At 39.2% G+C, this 22460-nt stretch overlaps 2 protein-coding genes across 3 annotated transcripts; one reads left to right on the top strand and one right to left on the bottom strand.

Moving 5' to 3' along the window:
* The first annotated feature begins 843 nt into the window (after nucleotides 1–843).
* Nucleotides 844–9098, top strand: LOC137291433 (large ribosomal subunit protein eL37-like). The gene is made up of 4 exons (XM_067822783.1): nucleotides 844–892; nucleotides 1916–2051; nucleotides 3241–3325; nucleotides 8984–9098. Exons 1-4 carry the CDS (start codon nucleotides 890–892, stop codon nucleotides 9060–9062), a joined length of 303 nt encoding a protein of 100 aa, XP_067678884.1. The 5' UTR covers nucleotides 844–889; the 3' UTR covers nucleotides 9063–9098.
* A 2392-nt stretch (nucleotides 9099–11490) lies between these two features.
* Nucleotides 11491–22373, bottom strand: LOC137291423 (general transcription factor IIF subunit 1-like). Of its 2 annotated transcripts, none has more exons than XM_067822758.1 (13): nucleotides 22212–22373; nucleotides 20253–20296; nucleotides 19910–19988; nucleotides 17213–17424; nucleotides 16236–16406; nucleotides 15573–15699; nucleotides 15213–15285; nucleotides 14449–14605; nucleotides 13778–13953; nucleotides 13530–13618; nucleotides 13032–13089; nucleotides 12760–12850; nucleotides 11491–12143 (listed from the first exon to the last, which is right to left on the bottom strand). In XM_067822758.1, the coding sequence occupies exons 1-13, from the start codon at nucleotides 22236–22238 to the stop codon at nucleotides 11939–11941; spliced, it is 1509 nt and encodes a 502-aa protein (XP_067678859.1). In that variant the 5' UTR covers nucleotides 22239–22373; the 3' UTR covers nucleotides 11491–11938. The 2 variants fall into 2 exon arrangements, with proteins under 2 accessions (XP_067678859.1, XP_067678858.1); XM_067822757.1 differs by having other exon boundaries at nucleotides 11491–12139; nucleotides 12756–12850; nucleotides 22212–22367.
* Between the last annotated feature and the right edge of the window lie 87 nt (nucleotides 22374–22460).

Genomic DNA, 22460 nt, shown 5'->3' with positions numbered 1-22460 from the left:
ACTGAGCATTCAATAAAAATGTTCTATTCGATTTCAGTGCAGTGCCTGGTTTAGACTTTATTATATATTTTTATAATAGATTCTTTTTGATTGAAATGTCAGAAAAAAGTTAATCTTGGTGATAAAAGAAAATAATTGCATGATATCACGCGATAGACGGTAGATTCGTAGGTAACATGTGTATTCGTTCGCAACATTCCGTATTTGTAGGCAACATCGGTCAGTGTGTTTGAAGTTGTGTGTCTTGTTCAGGGCTGTCACCGATGCACTTCGAATATTAAATGTTTATCTAATGGCAGTTGTCATTGCAAAATATGGGTGATTAAAGCAGAGTCATAGTTCAGTACGACATATTATAATGTATTGAGTGTTTTAGTGACTCGTTTATCTGTACATAATGCTATATGGTAATAGTTCGAGCGTTTTGAACGTTTTGATGTGCTTTCTTTGAGTACAAATGTTAGTTGAAACCTTTGGCTAATAAAATTTCAGGTGTAATGAATTTAGTTCAGTTTCTATACTTCGTATTAAAAGCTTAGAAGACTCAATAGTATAAATACAGCCACTTACTTCAGTGCAAATATTCCAACCGCACACTGCAAGTATTTTCTGTACACAAAAGAAATACAAGTAGCTGGGTGTGTGAACATTTACAGCGTTACTAGGCGCCGTTGTTAGAATTCGTTCCACGAAAGATCTGTTGATTTTAATAACGCTGGATAGTTTTGTCTTGCATCTAAGTACACAGTTTTGTTTTCCGCTCGGCTTTCCATAACCAAATGATCGCATAAAATAATCACATGACGATCATGTGATACAAATAATCGAAACTTCCGGCTATCAATCAGAACGAGACTCAACTCGCTCTTTCACTTCCGCTGGATAGAAAATGGTGGGTTTGTTAATCGGGAGTAACTAATAAATCCACGAACATCACGTTTTCCACTGAAAACAAGCGTTATGAAATCAGGTGTTTCATTAGAATAAAGTCAAAAGTGTTCGACTAAGTACATATTCTCGCGTTTGAAGGCCTACAGCTGTTGAAAATATAGTTTGTATTTCACCACATACACGTGAGATTTACGGTGAAGTCTGTACATTGCCGGAGGAAGCGGCTATACACAGTGTGCTATTTGATGTAGTTTCTTCATATCAATACGTATTAATATCCCACGTATATGTGAGTTATCCACAACAAATAATATCTAAGTTGGATTATTTTTACGTTCATTCCTCACACGTTCCGTCTAGATGAAAATTTGACGCTTGTCTTCATTCTATTCAGTAAATCATGTTTTTGTAGTAATCACTTGTCCTTTTCATCTTTTTAGTGTGGAGTAAATTCACTGTCAAGAATTCAGGGTATGGGAATTTGGATATGTTCAATTGTATCAACATTGCTGACAATAGACCAACTTAGTATACTTGTAAACGTACAACCTCCATAGGGGAACAGTATAACTTGTCATAAATGTATTGTAAACATTTTGAATGGAATTTTGTACAGAAAAAATATTTAGCTAAATTACAAGCGGTATACAAGGAAAGCTGTTTGTTATGGGGTTTTTGGTAAGAGATAATGTAGGAGCAGAACTGAATGGAATAAATACAGATTTATTGATGGTATTCCATTTCAGATGACTGATCACAAGAATATGTTTGTAACCTGACATTCCAATCCCAATATTTTTTTGAAAACAATGTGACCTGGGCGTTTTTCAGTCAAATCCGGTATATTATCAATCACATGTGAAACAATCACTTTTTGAAAGAAAAACGTATGTTTGATAATATATGTATGATATTGAGGACGATATTGATACAGTGTATGTACTTGTTACTAATGTTTTAATGCCAACTTATGTATACCAGTTTTCCATGAAGCTGTTGTTAAAAGTGTCATCTTTGATTGTAGACCAAAGGTACATCCAGCTTTGGTAAGCGGCACAACAAGACCCACACACACTGCCGGAGGTGTGGGCGCCGTGGTTATCATATCCAGAAAAAGGCCTGTGCATCATGTGCTTACCCTTGTGCCAGGAAAAGGACATGTAAGTTCTTAGCGAAAAGGTCATAGGGTGATATTCAAAGGGTAGATCTAAGTCAATGAACACTTTTTTTGTGAGTCAAGAAATTGAGAATGCATTCGACACTAGGCTGTTGTTTCTCCTGCTACAAAATCTAGCTTTGGAATGATTTTTGCAAATACAGGTTTACTTATGCATGTTTAAGTATTATCACAATATTGCTGTATGGTGACAGTATTAGAACACCTTATTCGTGATGTTTACCATTCCATTAACTTCATCGGGAGAGTCAAATTTCTCTAAACACCTCTCTGAATAGATCTACATTAAAAACATAAGAGGATTAGCTTTGTCCAAACCTTTCCGATAGTTGTGGAATTATTTTTATCTATAATACTAAGTTATTGAGCATGTTTTCATTACTGTAAATCATTAAATTTTTGCGAGCATGATATTTTTGCGAAAATTTCGAATGACTTAAGCTCGCAAAAATATGACACAGAATGTAATGAATAATCAGCAAAGAACCTGTGATATCTTTGCTTTATTATTTACCACTTCATATAAATAATAGATCTAGACAATACATATATTAAGCAATGACAACAACGCGAAGAATGACTAATTGCTAGCATTACTCGTACTCATGTGTCACATGTCAAACAATGGATACCTGAACAAAAGTCACTCAATCACAACGTCCGATACTCCAGACAGGCGCCAACCACGCAACACACATTTCTTGGAGACTGTTTGAAAGGCCGAGACCATCCAGCGGGCGTGGATAGCTTTCATGACACTTATCTGGAGATCACAGCTTTGCCGACACTGACTAAACTGGTCCTTAATCAGTGCCTATTTATTAGAGTCAGTCCACTTAATTTAATCCCTTTGAACTGTTTTAAGCTTATATTGCCTATGCTGCAAGTGTTGTTTTTTAGGAAAACATCACTGATTGCATGCATGAGGAAGTACTCCACTAAACAGTGTTCAAGATTAGCGGCAAACTTTAATATGTGATTGGATTTACTTCAGATAAAACTTTCAGATGCAAGTAAGCTTTGAAACTGTCAAACTAAATTATGTTTTGAGAATTTGGCAAGTCGCAAAAATATCATGATGCAAAAATTTCATGATTGACAGTACCTCGAAGCAAGTGTTATGGCCATATTTGTTTCTGCCTGTGTCTGTGACAACAAGTGTTATTTTACAGTTAACTGGAGCATTAAGTCCAAGAGGAGGAGGACAACTGGCACTGGCAGGATGAGGTATCTCAAGATTGTCTTCAGGAGATTCAGGTGTGTCTTCAGTGTCACGTGTATGAGCTAGGAAAGGGTATTCCAAGACAAGTGTGTGCATGATTTGTTGTTGGTAGGGACTGCTTATCCAGCACACTGATTCAAGCACAATTAGCTCCTGGATGTCATGACACTGCCACCTGTGTTGTACAAAACGACTTACTTGGGTTCCCACTCGCCTGCTCTTGGAACTGAAGTATGAGGCATTTCCAAGTACCTCATTGCTTTCATTTTCTTTTTCTTGTCCAGATGATTCACTGGCATTCATCATATAGCTGTACTATCTTGTGGCTTTTTAGATCAAGGAAAGATCATACAGGGTTAGTTTGAGGCAAGGGTGTTTTCAGTAATCAGTAACCAGGCATGATAGCAATAATTTTTCCTTAATCTGCCTGACTCATGCTTAATTGCTTACTTCCTCTTCCTGGCGAAGGTAGTGGAACACCTGAAATCCCTTGACGTTCCCTTCTAAAAGCAACAGACGTGAAAATACACTCACCCACGAGTAGCCTCCCTTTACCCACGCACATGGTCAGCTGATCGGCCATGATTGTAACTCCTTCCCTACCGCCCGATGAGGGTGGCTAGAGCCACCTGGGGTCCTGTATACGGCGATAAGTTTTTCCGTTCCTGAGACCTAGTCGCAGTTGACGAAATCGTGTCTACAGTGTGGATTATGGCTGTCAGTGGTTGACCCGCGCTTACTTTGTCTGACGTGTAAGCCCTTATGCTCTTCTGATTCTTGTAAATTTTGTATAAATTTATCTGAATCAGAATTTACATTATACATACACAGACGTGCGAGAGACGGGCAACGTGGGCTCACATTAGCACAGACAAAATCTGGTGAGATAAATTTGGGTAACCATTTATCTATTGCTGCTGTGATTCATTCCAGTGATATGTCGGCCGTATCTCCGAGATTATGTCGAGAGTTTGGCGAGTCTCCTAAAACACAGAAAAGACCGTCTACAGAGGCAGGACTGTCACAGTCAAAGAAATCTAAGTCGTCGAAGTCATCCAAATCATCGCAGAATCAACATTCGTTGATGAAGAAATCGTTTGGAGAAGAGATCGTCCCCCTACAAGAGCGACACATCTTCAAAGAGCCTCCATTGATTCTACTTAGTCACACCATCTAAGGACTCCAATGAACTTAGCACGTAGAAGATGAAGAATGATGACATTGATACATTAACGTTCCTGCTGATAGCTCCCATATCTACGATCCCTGAGATGTTATGTATGGCGTTTAAATCAGCAACCACGTTCAACAACCTGTGCCGCCATTGAACACTCATCGTTTCCCTCTTTATCACATGGAGCCCTTCATCAGAGCACCTGATGTAGACGAAGGTTACAAGGTAATCAGCACAGTCCGCAGCAGATCATACAAGATAGAAGACGAGGCTTGCTCAACTCGACACTGTGACGAAAATTCTTCGGACTAGCTCAATCTAGAACCATAAACGAAACTCTCATTAGAAAGTTCAGCAATCCTGCCAACGAGGAAGAGAGCATGATCCTGTCAGCACTTGCTACTCAGGATTAGCAGTTTATGTCCAAGTATCTAGCTTCTGCTACTACAAGTCTAAATCTACTTCATCGACAAGAGCTCTTGTCTGCCTAGTCATGGAAAGAGAACTTCACGAAGTCTTTGTATCAAGCCCCATGGTCTATTGACGGAGGAGGAAATAAACATTGAAGATCAGGTTCGGAACGACTGGAGTTTTCTACCCACAGCCGTCCCCTCACAACCCTCTCAAGTGGGTAGACGTCTTCAACTCTACTGGAAGAATTGGGTAATTCTCAATGACGAATACGCCATGAAGATTCTTCAAGATAAGATATCACTGTACATTACACCTCTGTGGACAGTCGGAAGACGAAGAATGATGCATCTTCATGGCATGCAAGTTCATCATGAGAGAAGTCGGCTCAGTTTACAGTTGGACTTCACTATCAGGCTACTAACTAAGCTTATAAATCTAAATTCCTCTGGATTTGATTCATCACTACATTGAAATACATCACTGTCCCAGAGGATCGGTGGGTCTAAGTTCAAGCTGTTGTTAGAGTTCTACTCTCTTTGTTACCACTACGACAGTGACAATGCCCACATCACCTCGGGTTATGACCAGACGAAGACGCCTACAACTACGTCTGTGACAGCGGTTCCTGAGTAATGGTTTCACGTCGTGACCGGTTTACAACGTTGGACATCTTTAGACAACACCCGCTATCGGGCACTCACCAGTCGAATATCTGCACAGGAACTTAAATGTTACAGTCAGCATTCCACAACCTTCTCTATGTAGACACGTCTCTGCGAGGATGGGGTGCCCATCTAAACATCAAGGTTGCAGCAGGAATCTGGAAGAAGGAAGATCAAACTCTTCACATCAACCAGTTGATGAAAGTGGTGATGCATGTTATCCATTACTGGTCGACAACACTGAGAGACAAGCTACTGATGATCCACACAGACAACTTAACAGTGGCTTTCTACATAAACAAGCAAGGGTCAGTGAGATCGCCATCTTTACTACACCTGATGTTGGGACTCTTCGACATGGTCAACAGTTTCAATCTCCAAGTAAAAGCATGTCACATACCAGGAGTCTGCAACATCATGGCAGACGCCTTATCTAGTCCATCACCAACAGAGTGGAGGCTGCATCGAGAGACATTTCAACTAATCTGCCAGATATTCAGATCGCTGCAAATAGACTTGTTTGCAACAAGGTTCAACAAACAGACAACAACCTTTATGTCACCAGTACCAGATCCCTTAGTCTGGGCAACAGACTCTCTCAGCACCCTGTGGGTACCAGATCCCTTGTCTGGGCAACAGACTCTCTCAGCACCCTGTGGGAAGGAATAAACGCGTTTGTGTTTCCCTCTCCAGGGCTGCTACCAAAAAGTTATCGAGAAAATCAACAGATGAAGGGGCTACAACTGATCTTGGTCGCACCTTACTGGCCAACAAGACATTGGTTTCCAACACCTATAGAAGAGTTAGGACAACCAGTGCTACAATTACCAGATTGGAAGAATCTTCTTGTCCATCCTCACACGAAACAGGCAGTCGACAAACCGTCTGCATTCCGACTTCACGTATGGACCGTATCAAGACCTGTTTAAAGCACAAAGGATACTTGGCGAAAGCAGTTACTTTAGCCTTACGGAAATCCACTCACACCCTGTATCTTGTAGTGGAAACGATTAGGCATCCGCCAGGAAGAGAGAATTGTCGGCGATGAAGGCAACACATCCTCAAATAGCAGATTGTCCATGCCTTCTACGCCATTCCAGAGGACTGAAAGGTTCTACACTATCTACATACTTGGCAACTCTCAGCATGGAAAATGGGACCAAGCTGACTAAAGTTCCCAAGTTGTTCGCCTTACTATGCTTTCTTTGAAGTTGGAAGATCAACAACGCAGATTTAGAGCTCCAGCGTGGGATCTAAACGTTGTATTCCAACATCTCACAAGTGATGCTTACGAGCCGCTTAATCGGACCTCATTTCAACTGCTGACTCAGAAGATGCTGTTTTTTACCTGCCTTGGCTACAGCTGCACAAATGTCAGAAATTCATGCTCTCGACTTCAATTGAACAAGGTTTGATGCTAGTCACCAAGAGACATCTCATCTGGGTCTGTGATGGGATTTTATTGCAAAAAATCAATTGCCAGGTCAACCGGACAGACAGTTCCGCATACTGCCCATGTCTTCAATCATTGGACTTCTTGATACGCCAAACGTATCATTATGCCCTGTCTGAGCATTGAAGATATACATCGCACGTACCAAGTCTAGAAGACGCCGTTTCAAGTGCCTGTTCATCCCAATATCTACTGAGACTCCTATGGAAGTATTCCACAATACTATCTAAATGTAAATCAGAGCTGTTACACTGAGAGCCTACAAAGCAGACCAACCCTCATAAAGTCAGAGCCTTGGCCTCTACACTAGCACTACATGGGAATTGCTTGCTATAATGGAGGGCTGCTTTGGGAAATCAAACACAGTGTTACTTACCTATTAGACACAGTCACGAAGGACGTCTTCTGCAGAAGACAAGTTCGACTGGATCCCCCAGAATCAACAGTGAATATTAGAAGAACAGAACCGTATTATCGCTGTTACAAGTTCCTGTTAAGGGGGGAAGTTATTGGACGTAATTTTGACAACCAGCAGAATCCAGCGTGGCCTGACCCACCGCAGTTTCCGTCGGATTCTGTAATCAATTAAGCATGGGTCAGGATAAGGAAAAATATGTAATTTTCTGAATAAAAATTGATATTTTATACTTATCCTCACTCATGACGAAAGCCCTCACAGGCACGTTGTCGGGCATTTATTAAGGAAAGAGTGACAATCATGGGCGATCAGCTGACCATGTGCATGCGTAAAGGAAGGCTACTCTTAGGTGAGTGTATTTTTATGTCCGCAACTTTTAGAAGGGAAATTCAAGGGATTTCAGGTGTTCCACTACCTTCTCCAGGAAGAGGAGATCAGCAATTAAGCATGAGTCGGGATAAGTATAAAATACCAATTTTATTCAGAAAATAACCTTATTGTTCAAAAAGTCATAAAGATTCATGACAGTATGTGGAATGTATCTTTACAGTAAAGACTATGTACATAATTTCATTAAATGTCTCCTAAAATGTTCATGTTACTTAACTTTAGTTTGTTCAGTATATGTTGTCCGCTAATGGTTCTTCATTTGATCAACCACTGTTATTTTTTCTGCTGGTCATACAGTACCTTGTAGTGTTGACATGGTGCTTGCAGTGTTGCATTTGGATTGCGTAATTGCGTAATTTACTCAGTTTCAGTTAAACAAAACGCTATTTTAATTGTTGATGCATCACATGTCACGCAAAATTAATATTATGTACGCACTTTTGTACTAATGAAGTGTAAACTGTATATTTATATTATCACCAGGAAATATGGTTAAATTTAGTATCGAATATTTATTTGAAACGAAAGACAAACAAATTTAGGAAAGAAACATTGCTTTAAATAAATACAACCTTAATACATATTGAGAAGTAATAGTTGTTCTGATTGGCTGTCAGATTTCACACTACCTGACCCGACCAATGACAGTGAGCAGAACTAATGGCGTTATCAAACGTGGCTGTCATGGGTCAGCATAGTTAGAAATATTACAGAAAGTTTCAATAAGTGAGACTTTGAATGTTTTCTCAGTAGCAATGATGCATGAGCCTCAGAAATGATGCATTACTCACTCTTTCATAAAAGGTAACGTAAAATTGAAATGCCGATATGAATGCCGACATGTTCTGATAAAAAATGGAAGATTCTTACAACTCCCTAGATACCCACATTTGAAAAGTTGCTGAGTTGTATAACCAACATTTGTTAATTTTTAGATGCAACACTGTGCTTGCTTGTTTCACTCCGTACAGACCAATGAAAAGATTTGGAAATAATTTATTGTGCTATATCATAGTATTAAATAATAGATTGTTTTTGGAAAATTTTGTCAAGGGTGACTAAATGTGTTTTCTCAAGGTGACAAAATTAACATAATTCCTTTCTGCTTTTGTCCAAGTATAAAGATCAATTATTGTTGTGAAATGTTTAATTGCCTTACACATGTCATTTTATTTTTTTCAGGAATGGATTCCGTGAAGGAACAACTCCCAAACCCAGAAGGAAGGGAGCTGCTGCCCCATCAACTGCTGTGGCAAAATAAATGTATCATGCATTGTGAAGTAAATGTCAGGTTTAATATGTTTTATGTTGTCTTTAACGATAGTTGCGTATGGTGGATGCATAAGCAGTGTTCATGGCAGTTGTCACTAATGTGTGAGAAAGCAGGATCATTTCTAGGAATGAGGGGGAACAATTGAAAACAAATAAGTAAGAACAGGCAGTGATGCCACGGTAGTTCATCACCATTTATTTGGTCTGTTCATGTGAAGTAAAGTAGAATGCAGACTTGAAGGGGCAACTAACACACCTCCCCGACCCCACTGAAACACAAATGATGCTATGTGCACAGCAGAGGTTCTTTGTTACGGTATTCTTAATACTTTGCGTTCACCTTTTAAATTTGCATTAGTTAAAGCTCCAGAACTTATTACACTGTCATTATTTTAAAGCTGTGGGTTAATATGTGTTTGTATTTTGTTTATGAAGTATCTTAAGTACTGAAACTTTTTTTCATGCAAGGTATGTGTGGAAGAGGGGTGTTAGGGAAGCCTAATGATTAAAGTGTTTGCTCATCATGCTGAAAACCTGGGTTTGATTCCGCACATGGGTATATGTGTGAAGCCAATTTCTTGTGTTCCCAGGCCATGATATTTCTGAAATGTTCCTAAAAGCGGTATTAAGCAGTACTCCATCAAATATTTGTGTTTAAAGTTAAACAACCTAGCCTTGTGTATGACTCTTAGTCATTTAATTGATGAATGAATAGTTCAATCCCAGCAGATACAAACATTAAGATTCATCTTGGTATTCAACTGTGTGATCATACAAAACTATACTGGCTGTACTTTAAAGTAATCATGACAAGAAACAGGTGTTTGTTAAGGAGGTTAGTTTGTAAAGGAGGTTAGTTTGTACCCGTTCCGAGTTATATGGAAGCAACCAAAGTCTTATTTCTGGGTAGGAAACTAGTACTGTCTTTGAAAAAAAATAAAGGAGACTGTTTCTGTATTCCAAGTTCCCTATGAATTAGATTAGTGAGAGAATGAACAACTTACAATGGCTGGTGACTGTCGGGACACATGCACAGGTCCTTACTGTGGCCTACAAGAGTGAGGGAGTTAGAATTGAACATGCACTGGCATTGTTTCATGCATGTAGCAATGAGTCTAAGTTGACAAATCCGTAATTACACAAAGTTACTCTCGAGCAAGTTTTCATGCAGACGTGTACACATAACATCATATTGGAGCTACAGAGACGAGTTAGGCAGTTCTGTATGGTATTTGGCTTGTAATGACTGTCTTCACTAGGTCTTGTGATAACTTCTTACACTAACAGCAACCTAGGGCCATAATCACAGGTTTCATTGTCAACGAAGACTGCTCTTGGGAATTTCTCACAAGTGTAGTTGCAGCCATTTACTTCAGTCATCTCTTCTAAAGTAGATTTTGCAAAATATTCCATACTGTTTTAAAGTCATGTTTACATATGACCTGATGTATTATAAAGCAACTTCATACCAAAATGCAGCTGCACGATATTTGTACATGCCTTTCAGCATAGGTTCTTGTGCAGTTCATAAGCATCAGGTTTGCAGTTGGTTCCCACAAGTTGGTTCTGAAATTAATCTCCTATGTAACCACAGTGACTGCTTCAAGCGAGTCTAAACTTTTCATGGGTAGTAATTCTTGATACAGTCTAAGTAAACTCAGTACTATCCCTTATACTCCTCTACTGAGTTACAAAACCTAGTAGGAGGTCGTGTCAGGTAACCTTTGAGCGACTTATTACCATCCAATCAAACACAAGAAGGCCGAGCAGATTTTATCAGACAATGGCTACTGTTTAGGGTTTGGCGGGACTTAAAATATTCCCAAGTCACTGACACTGATCCTTCAGTAAACGAATATCTGCATAAAACAGACTTTTTGATGGCATGGGTACCAATAGCTAACATTTCTGCATGCTGACGTCCATAAATATGGAGAAAAACAAAAGTTTCAGCAACTGTTTACTCCCTTTTGACAGTTTTTGTAGTGTTCTCCACTTGCATTACCCTGTAGCGATCATATGGGGGAAAAAAGCATTTGGAATTGTTCGGGAACAAACCTTTCCAAGGCAAAGGGTGTGTGCAAATGTCCACTTTCGCAATTTGGTAAGCTGAGTTTGATTAGTCAATTTCAAAGGTTACCTGACGCGACCTCCTAGGTTTTGCGCAAGTACTGAGACTAAGTTTACTTAGACTGCTCTGGATATCGTTTGTCTTCAGAGTGAAAAATGTAGTACCCATCCAAACTAACTGTTAGGGTATATAAAAGCTTACAGGCATCCCTGTTAACATTTGAAAGCTTTTTTCTCTATCCTTTGATCTGGAACTTCCAACCTTTCTATTTGGTCTTTACTTTTTTTTTCTTAAAGAATCTTCAGGATTCACAATTGATCATCTTGTTACTAAAACAACACTGTTAGAAATATAAAGTTTTATTTACATATGTTCCATGGGCAGTGTTAAAACACTAACTACATGTCCTGCTGTATGTGAACAGACAAGTGACCAGTCTTTCTGTCAAATGAGCTCAGTATTGAGGTTTTCTCTACACCACTCTCTTATACTGGTAACGTGTGCTTTGTGACAGATGATTGAAGAGTGAGTGTGCCAGTTTAGTCTTACGCCACACTCAGCAATATACCAGCACACATCCAGTAATGCAAGACACACACATCCAGTAATTTAGGTCCAGCATAGAATCAATAATGCCAGACCAGCACACATCCAGTTAAATTAAGGTCCGGTGTAGATCCAGTAATGCCCGACCAGAACAGCTCCACTAAAGCAGGACCACCATATATCCAGTATTGCCAGACCAGCACACATTCAGTATTGCAGGACTAGCCCATACCCAAGTAATGCCACACTCAGTCAGACTTTAAAGACAGGTACATAACTTTATTGATGAATTTCCTGTCAGGATTGATCTTTTTAAGCAGCTGGGCAATAGTGTGGGTCATCTGTTCATTTGACATGTTGAGTTTCTTAGAACGGAACTTCTGGAACAAATCTTTTGTTGTCATAGGTTTCCGCATGAGGTACCGCCGAATGGCATCTTCTGTTATACCCTCACTAGAAACAAAGATGACAAAGAATTTTAGATAGTATGTCAAATGGCAGAGTATATCAGCAAAATCTGTTAATATTAACAGGCACAACTGAGTCCAAGGAGAAAGGTGTTTTCCTTGCACACCTGGCTGTCCCTTTCTTTGTACTCCTCCCTCATAACAAACAGTGAACTGTGTCAGTATTTCAAAGATAGTTTTTAAAATAACTTTAAAAAAAAATTTTTTGACATGAAATTCTGCGAAAACCTGAGTAAGTCTGTTGTTTTGATTATGATCAGTGTATCATTGAGTATTTATGTTTAATGCTTTTCCTCATTAGTGGAGTAGAAATGTGGGCAGCTATGCCACATTGAACTACAGGTGGTAACAGACTGTCCTTGGTTCTGCAGGGTTTTGAAAGTCGCTGTGGGGGAGCGGGTTAGGTGGCTGACTTTGTGTGCTGGCAATTAGATAACTGACTCTGAGTGTGTGGATTCAGATCCCAGATTGGACTCAATTAAAAAAAGAACTACTACTAGAATTTGTACTCTTCCAAGCAAGTGTAATCCCAAATGTAACACTTGTTACATCTGACCACTTTCTAAATGGCATTGTGTAATCACTGGGTATATTATACTTGCCTAGATCCTCCACTCCCCTGTGTTGTGAGAGGACTGTCTGTCCGCGACTTCTTTACTGATGATGACTCTCCTTCCATCTTCCTTTTCACTCCTAAAACACATTACCAACAAATTTAGTCCAATACAGCACATGCTAGTTGTACCCAATCTACTCAATCAACACTTATACATCCACTTTCTTAGATTTAATTATAAATGTTGAATTTACAGAATAAACACAAGGTACAAATAGTTGCCTTTTAGTAGCACTCATGATACACAAGATTTTTTACCTCTTTCATCTGGTTTTGGAGATGCTGTTTTATCAGGCTTTTTCTTCTCGGAGCCCTTCTGAAATTTTACAAGTATATATACAAAATCCTCAGCATGTCATTAAACATACTGATGAATTCAGAATGTGCTTGACTCATGTGCAAAGTGTATATATATATATAGCCTCCAAAAGGTTGAATGTAGTGGATGAACGTCTGGTTGGTTGAAAGGCAACACCAGCAGCCAGTAGACACACCATACTCAACTCACTGAAAAAGCATAGGACTAAGACTGCATTGTTATCTGTAAAGCATGTTACTGCTAAATGGGGAAACACGGAGGCAATGTAAACACAGAGGCAATGTTTTTTTCTGCTAGAGATCACCATGACCACATGCTTTGATGTCTGTAATAATACAGGTACAGGAATTGCCATGTAACTAGTGAAATAAGAGTTTCTATTAAGTTGTCCTTTGCGTAAACGTTGCCTGAATCAGCTGCAAAATGAGGAGGCTGACCTGCATAAACAGAGCCGATGAAAGCTTGTCATCCTTCTCTATATCAGAGTCACTATCGGAGCTGGAGCTGCTACTGTCGCTGTCAGAACCTGCCATGTAAACACACATACATAACAACAGGAAGTGATCCTGTCGGAAGCAACAGAAGCAACAAAATTGAAAACATTTGTTCCTTGTTCACAACACATTTACCTGAACAGGCTACTTACTGTCAATAATTGCTTAATTCATTTGATGGCTCCACTTACCAGTCTTTTTGGCCTTGCTATCTTTCTCCTTCTCATCATCATTCTCTTCTTCCTTGTTCTCTTCTTCCTCCTCATCTTCTTCACCTGAGTCAATGAGTTTCCTCAAGCCTGCCTCCTCATCCACTCCCTTCTCCTCATATTTGTCTGCTTTCTCCTTGTCCTCTACCTCAGACTCACTGAAGAACACACATAACCATCACTCACCATCCTCCGTTATCTGATACTGCTAACCACCTTCTTCATCACCCACCATCCTCCTTTATCTGATACTGCTAACCACCCTCTTCATCACCCACCATCCTCCTTTATCTGATACTGCTAACCACCCTCTTCACCCACCATCCTCCTTTATCTGATACTGCTAACCACCTTCTTCATCACCCACCATCCTCCTTTATCTGATACTGCTAACCACCTTCTTCATCACTCACCATCCTCCTTTATCTGATACTGCTAACCACTCTCTTCACCACTCACCATCCTCCTTTATTTGATACTGCTAACAACCCTCTTCACTCACCATCCTCCTTTATCTGATACCACTTACCATTCACTTCATCACTCACCTTCCTGGCTTACCTGCTAACCCTAACCACCATCTTCATCACTTACCGCTCACCTTATTCTGATCCTACTTCCCACACCACCACCCTTCACCTCATGCTACTCACCTGCCTGAGTCACTCATGTAATCCACTTCCCTGTCATCATAGTCGCCTTCGTCACTCTCCTCAATAGCTTCATCATCAGAGTTGTGTTTGGAATTCTTTTTCCTCTTTGGGACTGGCTTTCCCTTGCTTTTCTTAGCCCTGTTCTTTGGAGCATCACCTTAAGATGAATTGCAAAACAATAGTCACCATGTTCTGTAATCTGACATGCGCACTGACATGTATAAACATCGCATGTAATTGTTTTGTTGCGTCATCAGCAATGGTGACGTTATTCAAGTCATATAGTGATGTAATGTTAAAGTGACGTCACAAATGAGCAATTCCAGATGCTAGCAAGGGAACCAGCTGAGACGGCCGGCTGATGACATTCCACTGCTGTACCCGTATTTGGTGCAAATTAGTGCAGGCAGTAAACCCATTTTGGTTTACTTTTGTGTTTGCTATGTCAATAAACATCATGTGTTGGCCAATTTCAGGGTGTTATCAAGTATTTGAAGCACAGGAATATTTCATTTGAAACCCCAAATTAATTCCTGTCTTTCAAATATTCAATAACATGCGGATATTGGCCAACACATGATGTTTACCTCCTAAATGATTCACAGTTTCATCAAATTGCCAATGTAATGAGTGAAGGACACTTGTTTCAACAGTATCATCACAACATCATCACATTACGAGGCAGTGGTAATCCTTGTATTCTTGTGGAGTCAGCCTCCAAATGATGCATGCTTTGATGACAACTAGCAACAAAGTATGGATACCATCCTCCCTGTCCTCCTCGTCCTCTTCATCCTCATCTGACAATTCAGCCCAGTCTTCCTGATCTGTCAGTTTCTGGACATTAAAGATCACAGAATCACCATCAGATGACATATCTTCCCTGCTTAATGCAAAATGTCTGGAAGAATTATTCACCATATAAAAATATGTTGATACTTAGTCAAACCTGATTACCCAAAAATAGCAAATATTAGAAATATAGCTGAAACATACTGTTCACAATATCCCTTAGCAAAAGACCTCAAGGTATAAAATAGACATATTAAAAAATCTGGTTCATGTGGAAGGTGAGTGAGCAGTCTCCACCCATCATGACTACTCCATATACTACCCATACTCACAAAGTCCTTCCCTTTCCTTTTGCTGCCCTTGGGCATCTTCTCAGAGCCCTCTTCCTCCATGTCCACTGCATCATTGCGTAACCTCTTCTTCACCATGATGTTGAAGTAGTTCAGAGTTTTGTCTCTCCTGCAACATCAATGTCTCATGCTCATACCTGTATCAGACATAGTGACATGTGGTGAGAATAATGAACACTTGCATCTTTATAGATATTTGATAAGTTTTAAAGTTCACGCCCCACAATCTGAAAAGTACAAGGTATCAACATTATACTAATTACTGTGTGACAATCAAACTTCACTAGAAGTTTGATGTCTCAAGAGTTACTACAAACTTTCAAGAAATTATATCCGTTTGTGATACTTTCACTCTTGGGACCTTGATCACTATAATATTTTTCACAACTGAGACCCAGTCTTGATACCATACACTAAAAGTAAATTACAAATCCTAAGTTTTCATTTCTCCAAATATATTGTACACCTTGTTCAAACTGAGTGACCTCAGATGACCTCTTCTTATATACTAGGTGACTCACTGACTAAACACACACTACCCATGTGACTAAACTCTAAAACTGTTGAGGTGACAGACTAGTTGACTGAACAACACAGTGACCAGCTGACTGACTGACTGAACAACACAGTTTACAGGTGACTGACCGACTAAACTCTTCCTCTGCTTCCTCAGAGTTGAGGTACTTGTATCTGATCTGAGGGGTGTAATTGTTCCACTCCTCAACTGGCACTGCCTCAAACGCTCCATCAGGACACTTTGTAAAGATGTAGTATGATGTGTTATCAGCAATTGTTCCTTCTCGCACACCCTTGTATCTGTGAAACACACACACCATGTCAACATAATACTATCTAATGGAGATAAGAGACATATGTACAGTCAAATATTATTGATATTTATGTCAGCCCTTCCTACCTTGAGGCTTTGCCTAAAACTACGCCTATCATTTATTTTCATCTCTTATATACTAGTTAGCTTTTCAAATTTAATTGTGGGCAAACATTTGTGTGGCTTAAAAATATACATCATTACAGTTGTTACGCTTTATCTAGTGGCAACATAAAATGTGCCGTTAACTATGACTGTCAATGGGCAGGCATGTTGTGTGATCAAGTCTAGAAGTTTATAGCCCATCTCCTCCAGCACAAAACCTCTGTTTACTTATGTATAGAATCTCTAAATATATTGGCTTCCCTTTTAACTGGACTAAGGTGCATATAATCTTTGTTTACATTCAACAGTCTTAATGCAATATCTGCCTCAATGATAAATTCTGCGTTCATTTACATGTCCGTGAGGCATACATTTTCCTACAATCCACTGACAAAAAAAAAAATGAAAGTGAGCGAGTTTAGTTTTAGGTCACTCAGAGCAATATTCTAGCAATATCACCACAGCTACAAAATGATATCAATCAGTTACTTTGCACAATTCAAAAAGAACACGATCATGATAATTTATCAGACACTCTTGTTTCATATTTTCATTTCTTCAATTGCACATGAGTTGATACATTCATCAGGTCAGACACAGAGCAACACAGATGCAGTACAAGTGTCTTGCTCTGGGTGGCATATGAGCAAATAAATCAGTTTCACATCTTGACCTTAACACAACCTACTTCTTCATGTGTTTTCCCTGGCCTATCTTGAGCATCCACGGCTGATCGTCTGGGTTATACTTCTTCACTCTGATCCCATACTTCTTCCTCCGTGCTTCTTCCTTCTGTTCCCGACCAAACTCACTGCCAGCACCAAACTTCGGCATGGTATCAATGTCATAAGCACTCTTGAATTCCTTGAAGTTGTTTTCTCTTTCTATCCTCACTGATGTCTGAAGAGAAACAAATGTTATGTGATCTGATCTTGAGTACAAAAGTAATTGTATGTTTCACATTTCCACCATTGACAAAATAAGAGGCCACCAAACAACAATGTCTAAAGCATCTGAGCTTTTGCCACTAACATGGCAATGTCTCCTGTCACAAATAAGGTCAAGGTCTCCCGGAAATAACTGGTGTCTGTGTAATAATAACCCAATGTAGGCTGTTGAAATAATTGAAGATTTTGGGTGTGACATTTTATAAGACATCTCAATAACATAAGTTTGAAAAGTGGTCACAGTGACATGGTGACCTTGAAGATAAAGTCGAGGTCACCCACAAATGTAGGCGGTCACGGTTCATTCGTATCATGACTACTCCCAGTCTGACTACCTGTCCACTACACAACCTGTTCCAGTCAAGTAGTGGACAGCTCTCTCCGCTCCATCAGGTAGACTGTTCCACCAACAGATATAGTTGTACCAGGTTCATACATCTATCTCTTCTGCTAATTACATAGTAAGTTGTCGTACGAGGCGACTAACGGGATCGGGTGGTCAGGCTCGCTGACTTGGTTGACACATGTCATCGGTTCCCAATTGCGCAGATCGATGCTCATGTTGTTGATCACAGGATTGTCTGGTCCAGACTCGATTATTTACAGACCGCCGCCATATCGCTGGAATATTGCTGAGTATGGCATAAACCTAAACTCACTCACTCACATAGTAAGTAAATTAAGAAGTTATTGTGATGTATCATAATTTTATGAGCAGCACAAGTAACAAGGATATTGTAAACAATATGATTGGTCCACACTGACATCTCAATTGAACTCTGGTACTTTAATAATGGTTTAAAATATGTGCATATCGACAAAGCAGCAAATACACAGTTGTTCTAAACTTTTGATGGTTCCAACACATAAAAAAGCAGTGAATAACATCTTTGTCATAATGACCACATGAACACTTAGATGTTTCCAATATATATCAATTATATCTGTCTGCTTTTAGATCACTACAGCCGAGCTTGAGGCAATAATGGATGATTTCACGTAGGTCCAATATCTAAATAAACTGTGAGTTTCTGTCAGGTTTATCACAACTCTAAAGTGATTAAAAGATATAGCGTAAATAGCTCCATTGGGCAAGACATTCAATGACATAATCATACTCGGCGAAAATGTTTGAGAATATATTTGCATTCTTCGGTTAATAGTTTCACTGAAGTCCATAATGTCGACTATAAGTACTAAGTTTTAATCGGAGTAGAAATCAAAACAAACAATGAATGATCACAAGATCTCCGATTCACTTTGCTTCTAATCATTATAGGTAAGTCATAGGAGTCTGTCTCCCTTACAGCTTTATTTCAAAGAGTAGACAAACTGGGAGTAGTCAGCTATACAGGTACAGTACATTATTAAGTGTAGGGGCGATCCATTATATGTCTGTATTCATGAGTAGTCAAACTGGGAGTAGTCATAATGGGAAGATACCTCTGTCACCAAATTGAAAGACATTCAGTACAACAGCACTTGAGATATAGTGGTAACAAGAAATTGAAAGTGATCAAAGTGTCTTTGTGACCTTGAAAATATGGTCATGGTCACCCAAATCGACTGGTGCATTCCCCTAAAGAAGGCAACACTGGGTATAACACTTCATGAGATATCATGTACTGTGGAATGTCCTGTGCTATTTCTCTCTAGCAGTAGCATCAGCAGCATAAATTGCCTGTCAGTTTACAGTGTAACATGTGTAGGATAAAACATGATTCAGGTTATGGTTGGGAAAGTAAGAACCGAGACCAGAGCATGGGGTGAAGTAAGACTGAAAGTGCATAATGCTCAAGGTCTTTCTTTTACAATCATAAGTGAGGAGGAGTGCTATATTACACATATAAACCATCAGTGATGGATAATTAGATGGTCATGTAATGAAGCTACATAACTGTAACTGAAGCATTGGTAAAATCAAGGTAATGACAGCAGACCAAACTATAAATAGAAAATTTAACACTGGCATTTTTGTCAGCTCAGTCGCTGTGATGTAAAGCATCCATTTATTAACTTGACAGATGCGGTTCTATTCCTACTAGTGCTAGGTAAGACATTTCACTTTAAACTTGATCTTTGATGATATTTTTCAACATATTTCAAACACTCACAGATCATCTGTATGTGAATGTTGATGTTGATAAAGCGTTAGGTCAAAGTAAAATCTGGGAAGAGGTCCTACTTACAAACAATAAAACCAGGAAATAGGTCTTGCTTACCAAAAGCAAAACCTGTGACTAGAGTGAACAAACAAAATTCTCTAGAGTGGTTATTCTAGTAATACAATATATATAGTGAGAAGCACCATTCGGGTTTATAATGTGAGGATTGTATATGTTTAACTTCAGAGGCTTTTGACCTTTCCATGCAGTATATGCCTTTATGGATGTTACTCCAAATGATTTGCTTCCATCATGGAACTCCATCTTACCCACCTGTGCCTGCTGAAGTTTGACAAAGTCAAGATCTACACCACTTCCAATCTTCATCATGCTGTACTTCTTCTTTCTTTCTCTGAAATTTAAAAGCTTCAGATGAAACAGAAACATACCAGTAATGATTTGTATATGGTGCTTCTTATATTTCCTAAAAACATTACACTTCTCCTCACAAGAGTGAACATGATAATAAATTTACCACGATTATTACAATTACATTAAATCTCCTACTTCGGGAGATCAATAATGTCACATCACGTAAATTAGAGTGCTCAGGTGAGGTTTTGCCTGGAGTAGGCAGGAGAGGACAAACAATCAATGCAACTGTACAAACACAAACCTGGGTACTCGTACAATATGTTCCTGGACATCTGAACTTGACGTCTGAAACATCAGGATAATTAAATCACATTCCCTTAGGACATATACATACATAATCCCTTTTTAGCCCCTTGAATAGTCCAAATACACATGTGTATGACTCAAACCTGAAATCATATCATCAAAAGATGTGGAGCAACACAGAGGGATAAGACAAACATGACTTTTTCATAAGGCTTAATACACAGCAGAGGTGCAAGGGTTTACAAAAGTAGGCATGAAATACATCAAGATGGAAATCATACATCTATTGCTAGTAGACTGCATAATAACCATGATAATGTTGACAAATTTGGATAAAGCTTTAAGATCCTCGTCTATTTACAACATATTCACTACTCATTACTTCTTGCTCACACACAAGATTGAGGACACTGGTTGTAATGTATTATGGAATATTACGTTAACATCAGTTTAAATAAATGGACAAAGTGTTGTAGTAATATTGAAAATAAGATCAAGGACACAAAATCAATTGGTGTCTGCGTAATCCCCCAATGTAGGCTGTCATCAAATTTGAAGACATCGTGTACAGCAGTTTATGAGGTATCACATTAACAAGAGTTTGAAAAGCAGTCAAAAAGTCGCTTTGACCTTAAAAATAAGGTCAAGGTCAACAAAATCAACTGGTGTCTGTGTAATCCCTCCCCAGTGTAGGCTGTCACCAAATCTAAAGGCATTGGGTACAACAGTTCATGACATATCACGTTAACAAGAGTTTAATGATTGGTCAAAGAGTCATGGATTGAATTGGATTTCACTGCCCTAAGGTAAGATCTGGCCTTAAACCTACCTGTAGTTGCCTCTGAAGACATGTCAGCTCCCTCAAGATCAGAAAGGGTACCAGACCCAAACCCCAAGGATCATAAAGGGTACCTAGCCTTAACCCCAACCCAAACCCTAAGGATCATAAACAGGCACCCCAACCCCAAACCTTAAACCTGAGGATCGCAGAGGGTGCCAAACCCTAACCTTAACCATCATGGAAAGAATCATGGAATTCCATCCATATCCCCATCTTTTCACATAGAATATTTCCACCTTCCCAGGGGTAATATTCCATCACTGAAATGAGTTCATTGTTTTTTATACCTGTTCTAGTTTATTGAATATTTCCCAGTGTGAAGGGTTATCGACGATGTAAGACAAAAAACGTAATTTTCGTATTTAATATTATTTAAAATTTTGATTTTGCTAACCTTGAGTAATAAAGATATATTTATCTCTGTCACAAAAAAATATCTTGTGTTTCCTACAAAAATAGCATTCATTTTATCGTATCAGTGAAATTGTACCCGCTTGCCACATCTATGTTTTTTGTATGCATTTACGACGATGAGCTATAATTTTCCCTTCGCACAGCGAGAGTGTTTTGATCATGTGGCTTCCTGTTTTACACTTAACCTATCACTAGTAGATGACTGATCTTGCTGAATTTCGCTGGTTATGTTTTGTCATACAGGCAATTGATTTTGCATCTGAAGTGATACCAACCATCTCGGGTAAATAATATTGATGCTTATTTGCTCTTTACATAACTTAACTTCCCTATTTCTGTTGTCAATAAAACATCTTAAAACAGGAACTGGGCATCCGCCCTTCTGGTGAAACTGTCTGTGCACTCCGATAGCGCACGCAATTCCCCGTTATAGCGCTGGCAATGCAATCTTCGAATTCAGCTCACTATTCAGGGGTGAGGTATGCATGTCAGTTTGTAATTTTGGTGTTTGATTGGGGTGGGGGGTTACGGGCGTAACTCTTGCAAAGTGCCGAAATTTAACCGCAAAACCCTAACGATCGTAAAGGGCTGTCTGCCGCTAAATATAGCATGTATAACGCGACAGCTATTGTGAGACATTTGCTACGCGACGTTGGCTGGTGCTGTGCCAGGTAAACTGCATTCTAGCCATTTACTCACCTGGGGTGTAGACATTGCCGCAGACATATCTTATACACTTCGGTCAGAACAAAGTCAAAATGCCACTGTTCTTATTCGTTTAATATATAATTATGTTATCCGCTAACACAGATACACAACATTCGGCGGCCATAATATTCAATCCATGGTAGCTTTACTTATGATGAATTGTATCAAAATCAGTAAGTTCTCTATGTATTGAGCTCTTAGGTCAGATCCATTTATAAATTGTAGAAATATTACTGCTAG

This window comes from Haliotis asinina, chromosome 7 (genome assembly GCF_037392515.1).
Source record: "Haliotis asinina isolate JCU_RB_2024 chromosome 7, JCU_Hal_asi_v2, whole genome shotgun sequence".
NCBI lineage: Eukaryota > Metazoa > Mollusca > Gastropoda > Lepetellida > Haliotidae > Haliotis > Haliotis asinina.
Note: the sequence above shows the minus strand (reverse complement) of the source record. Positions and strands in the feature narration are given on the sequence as shown.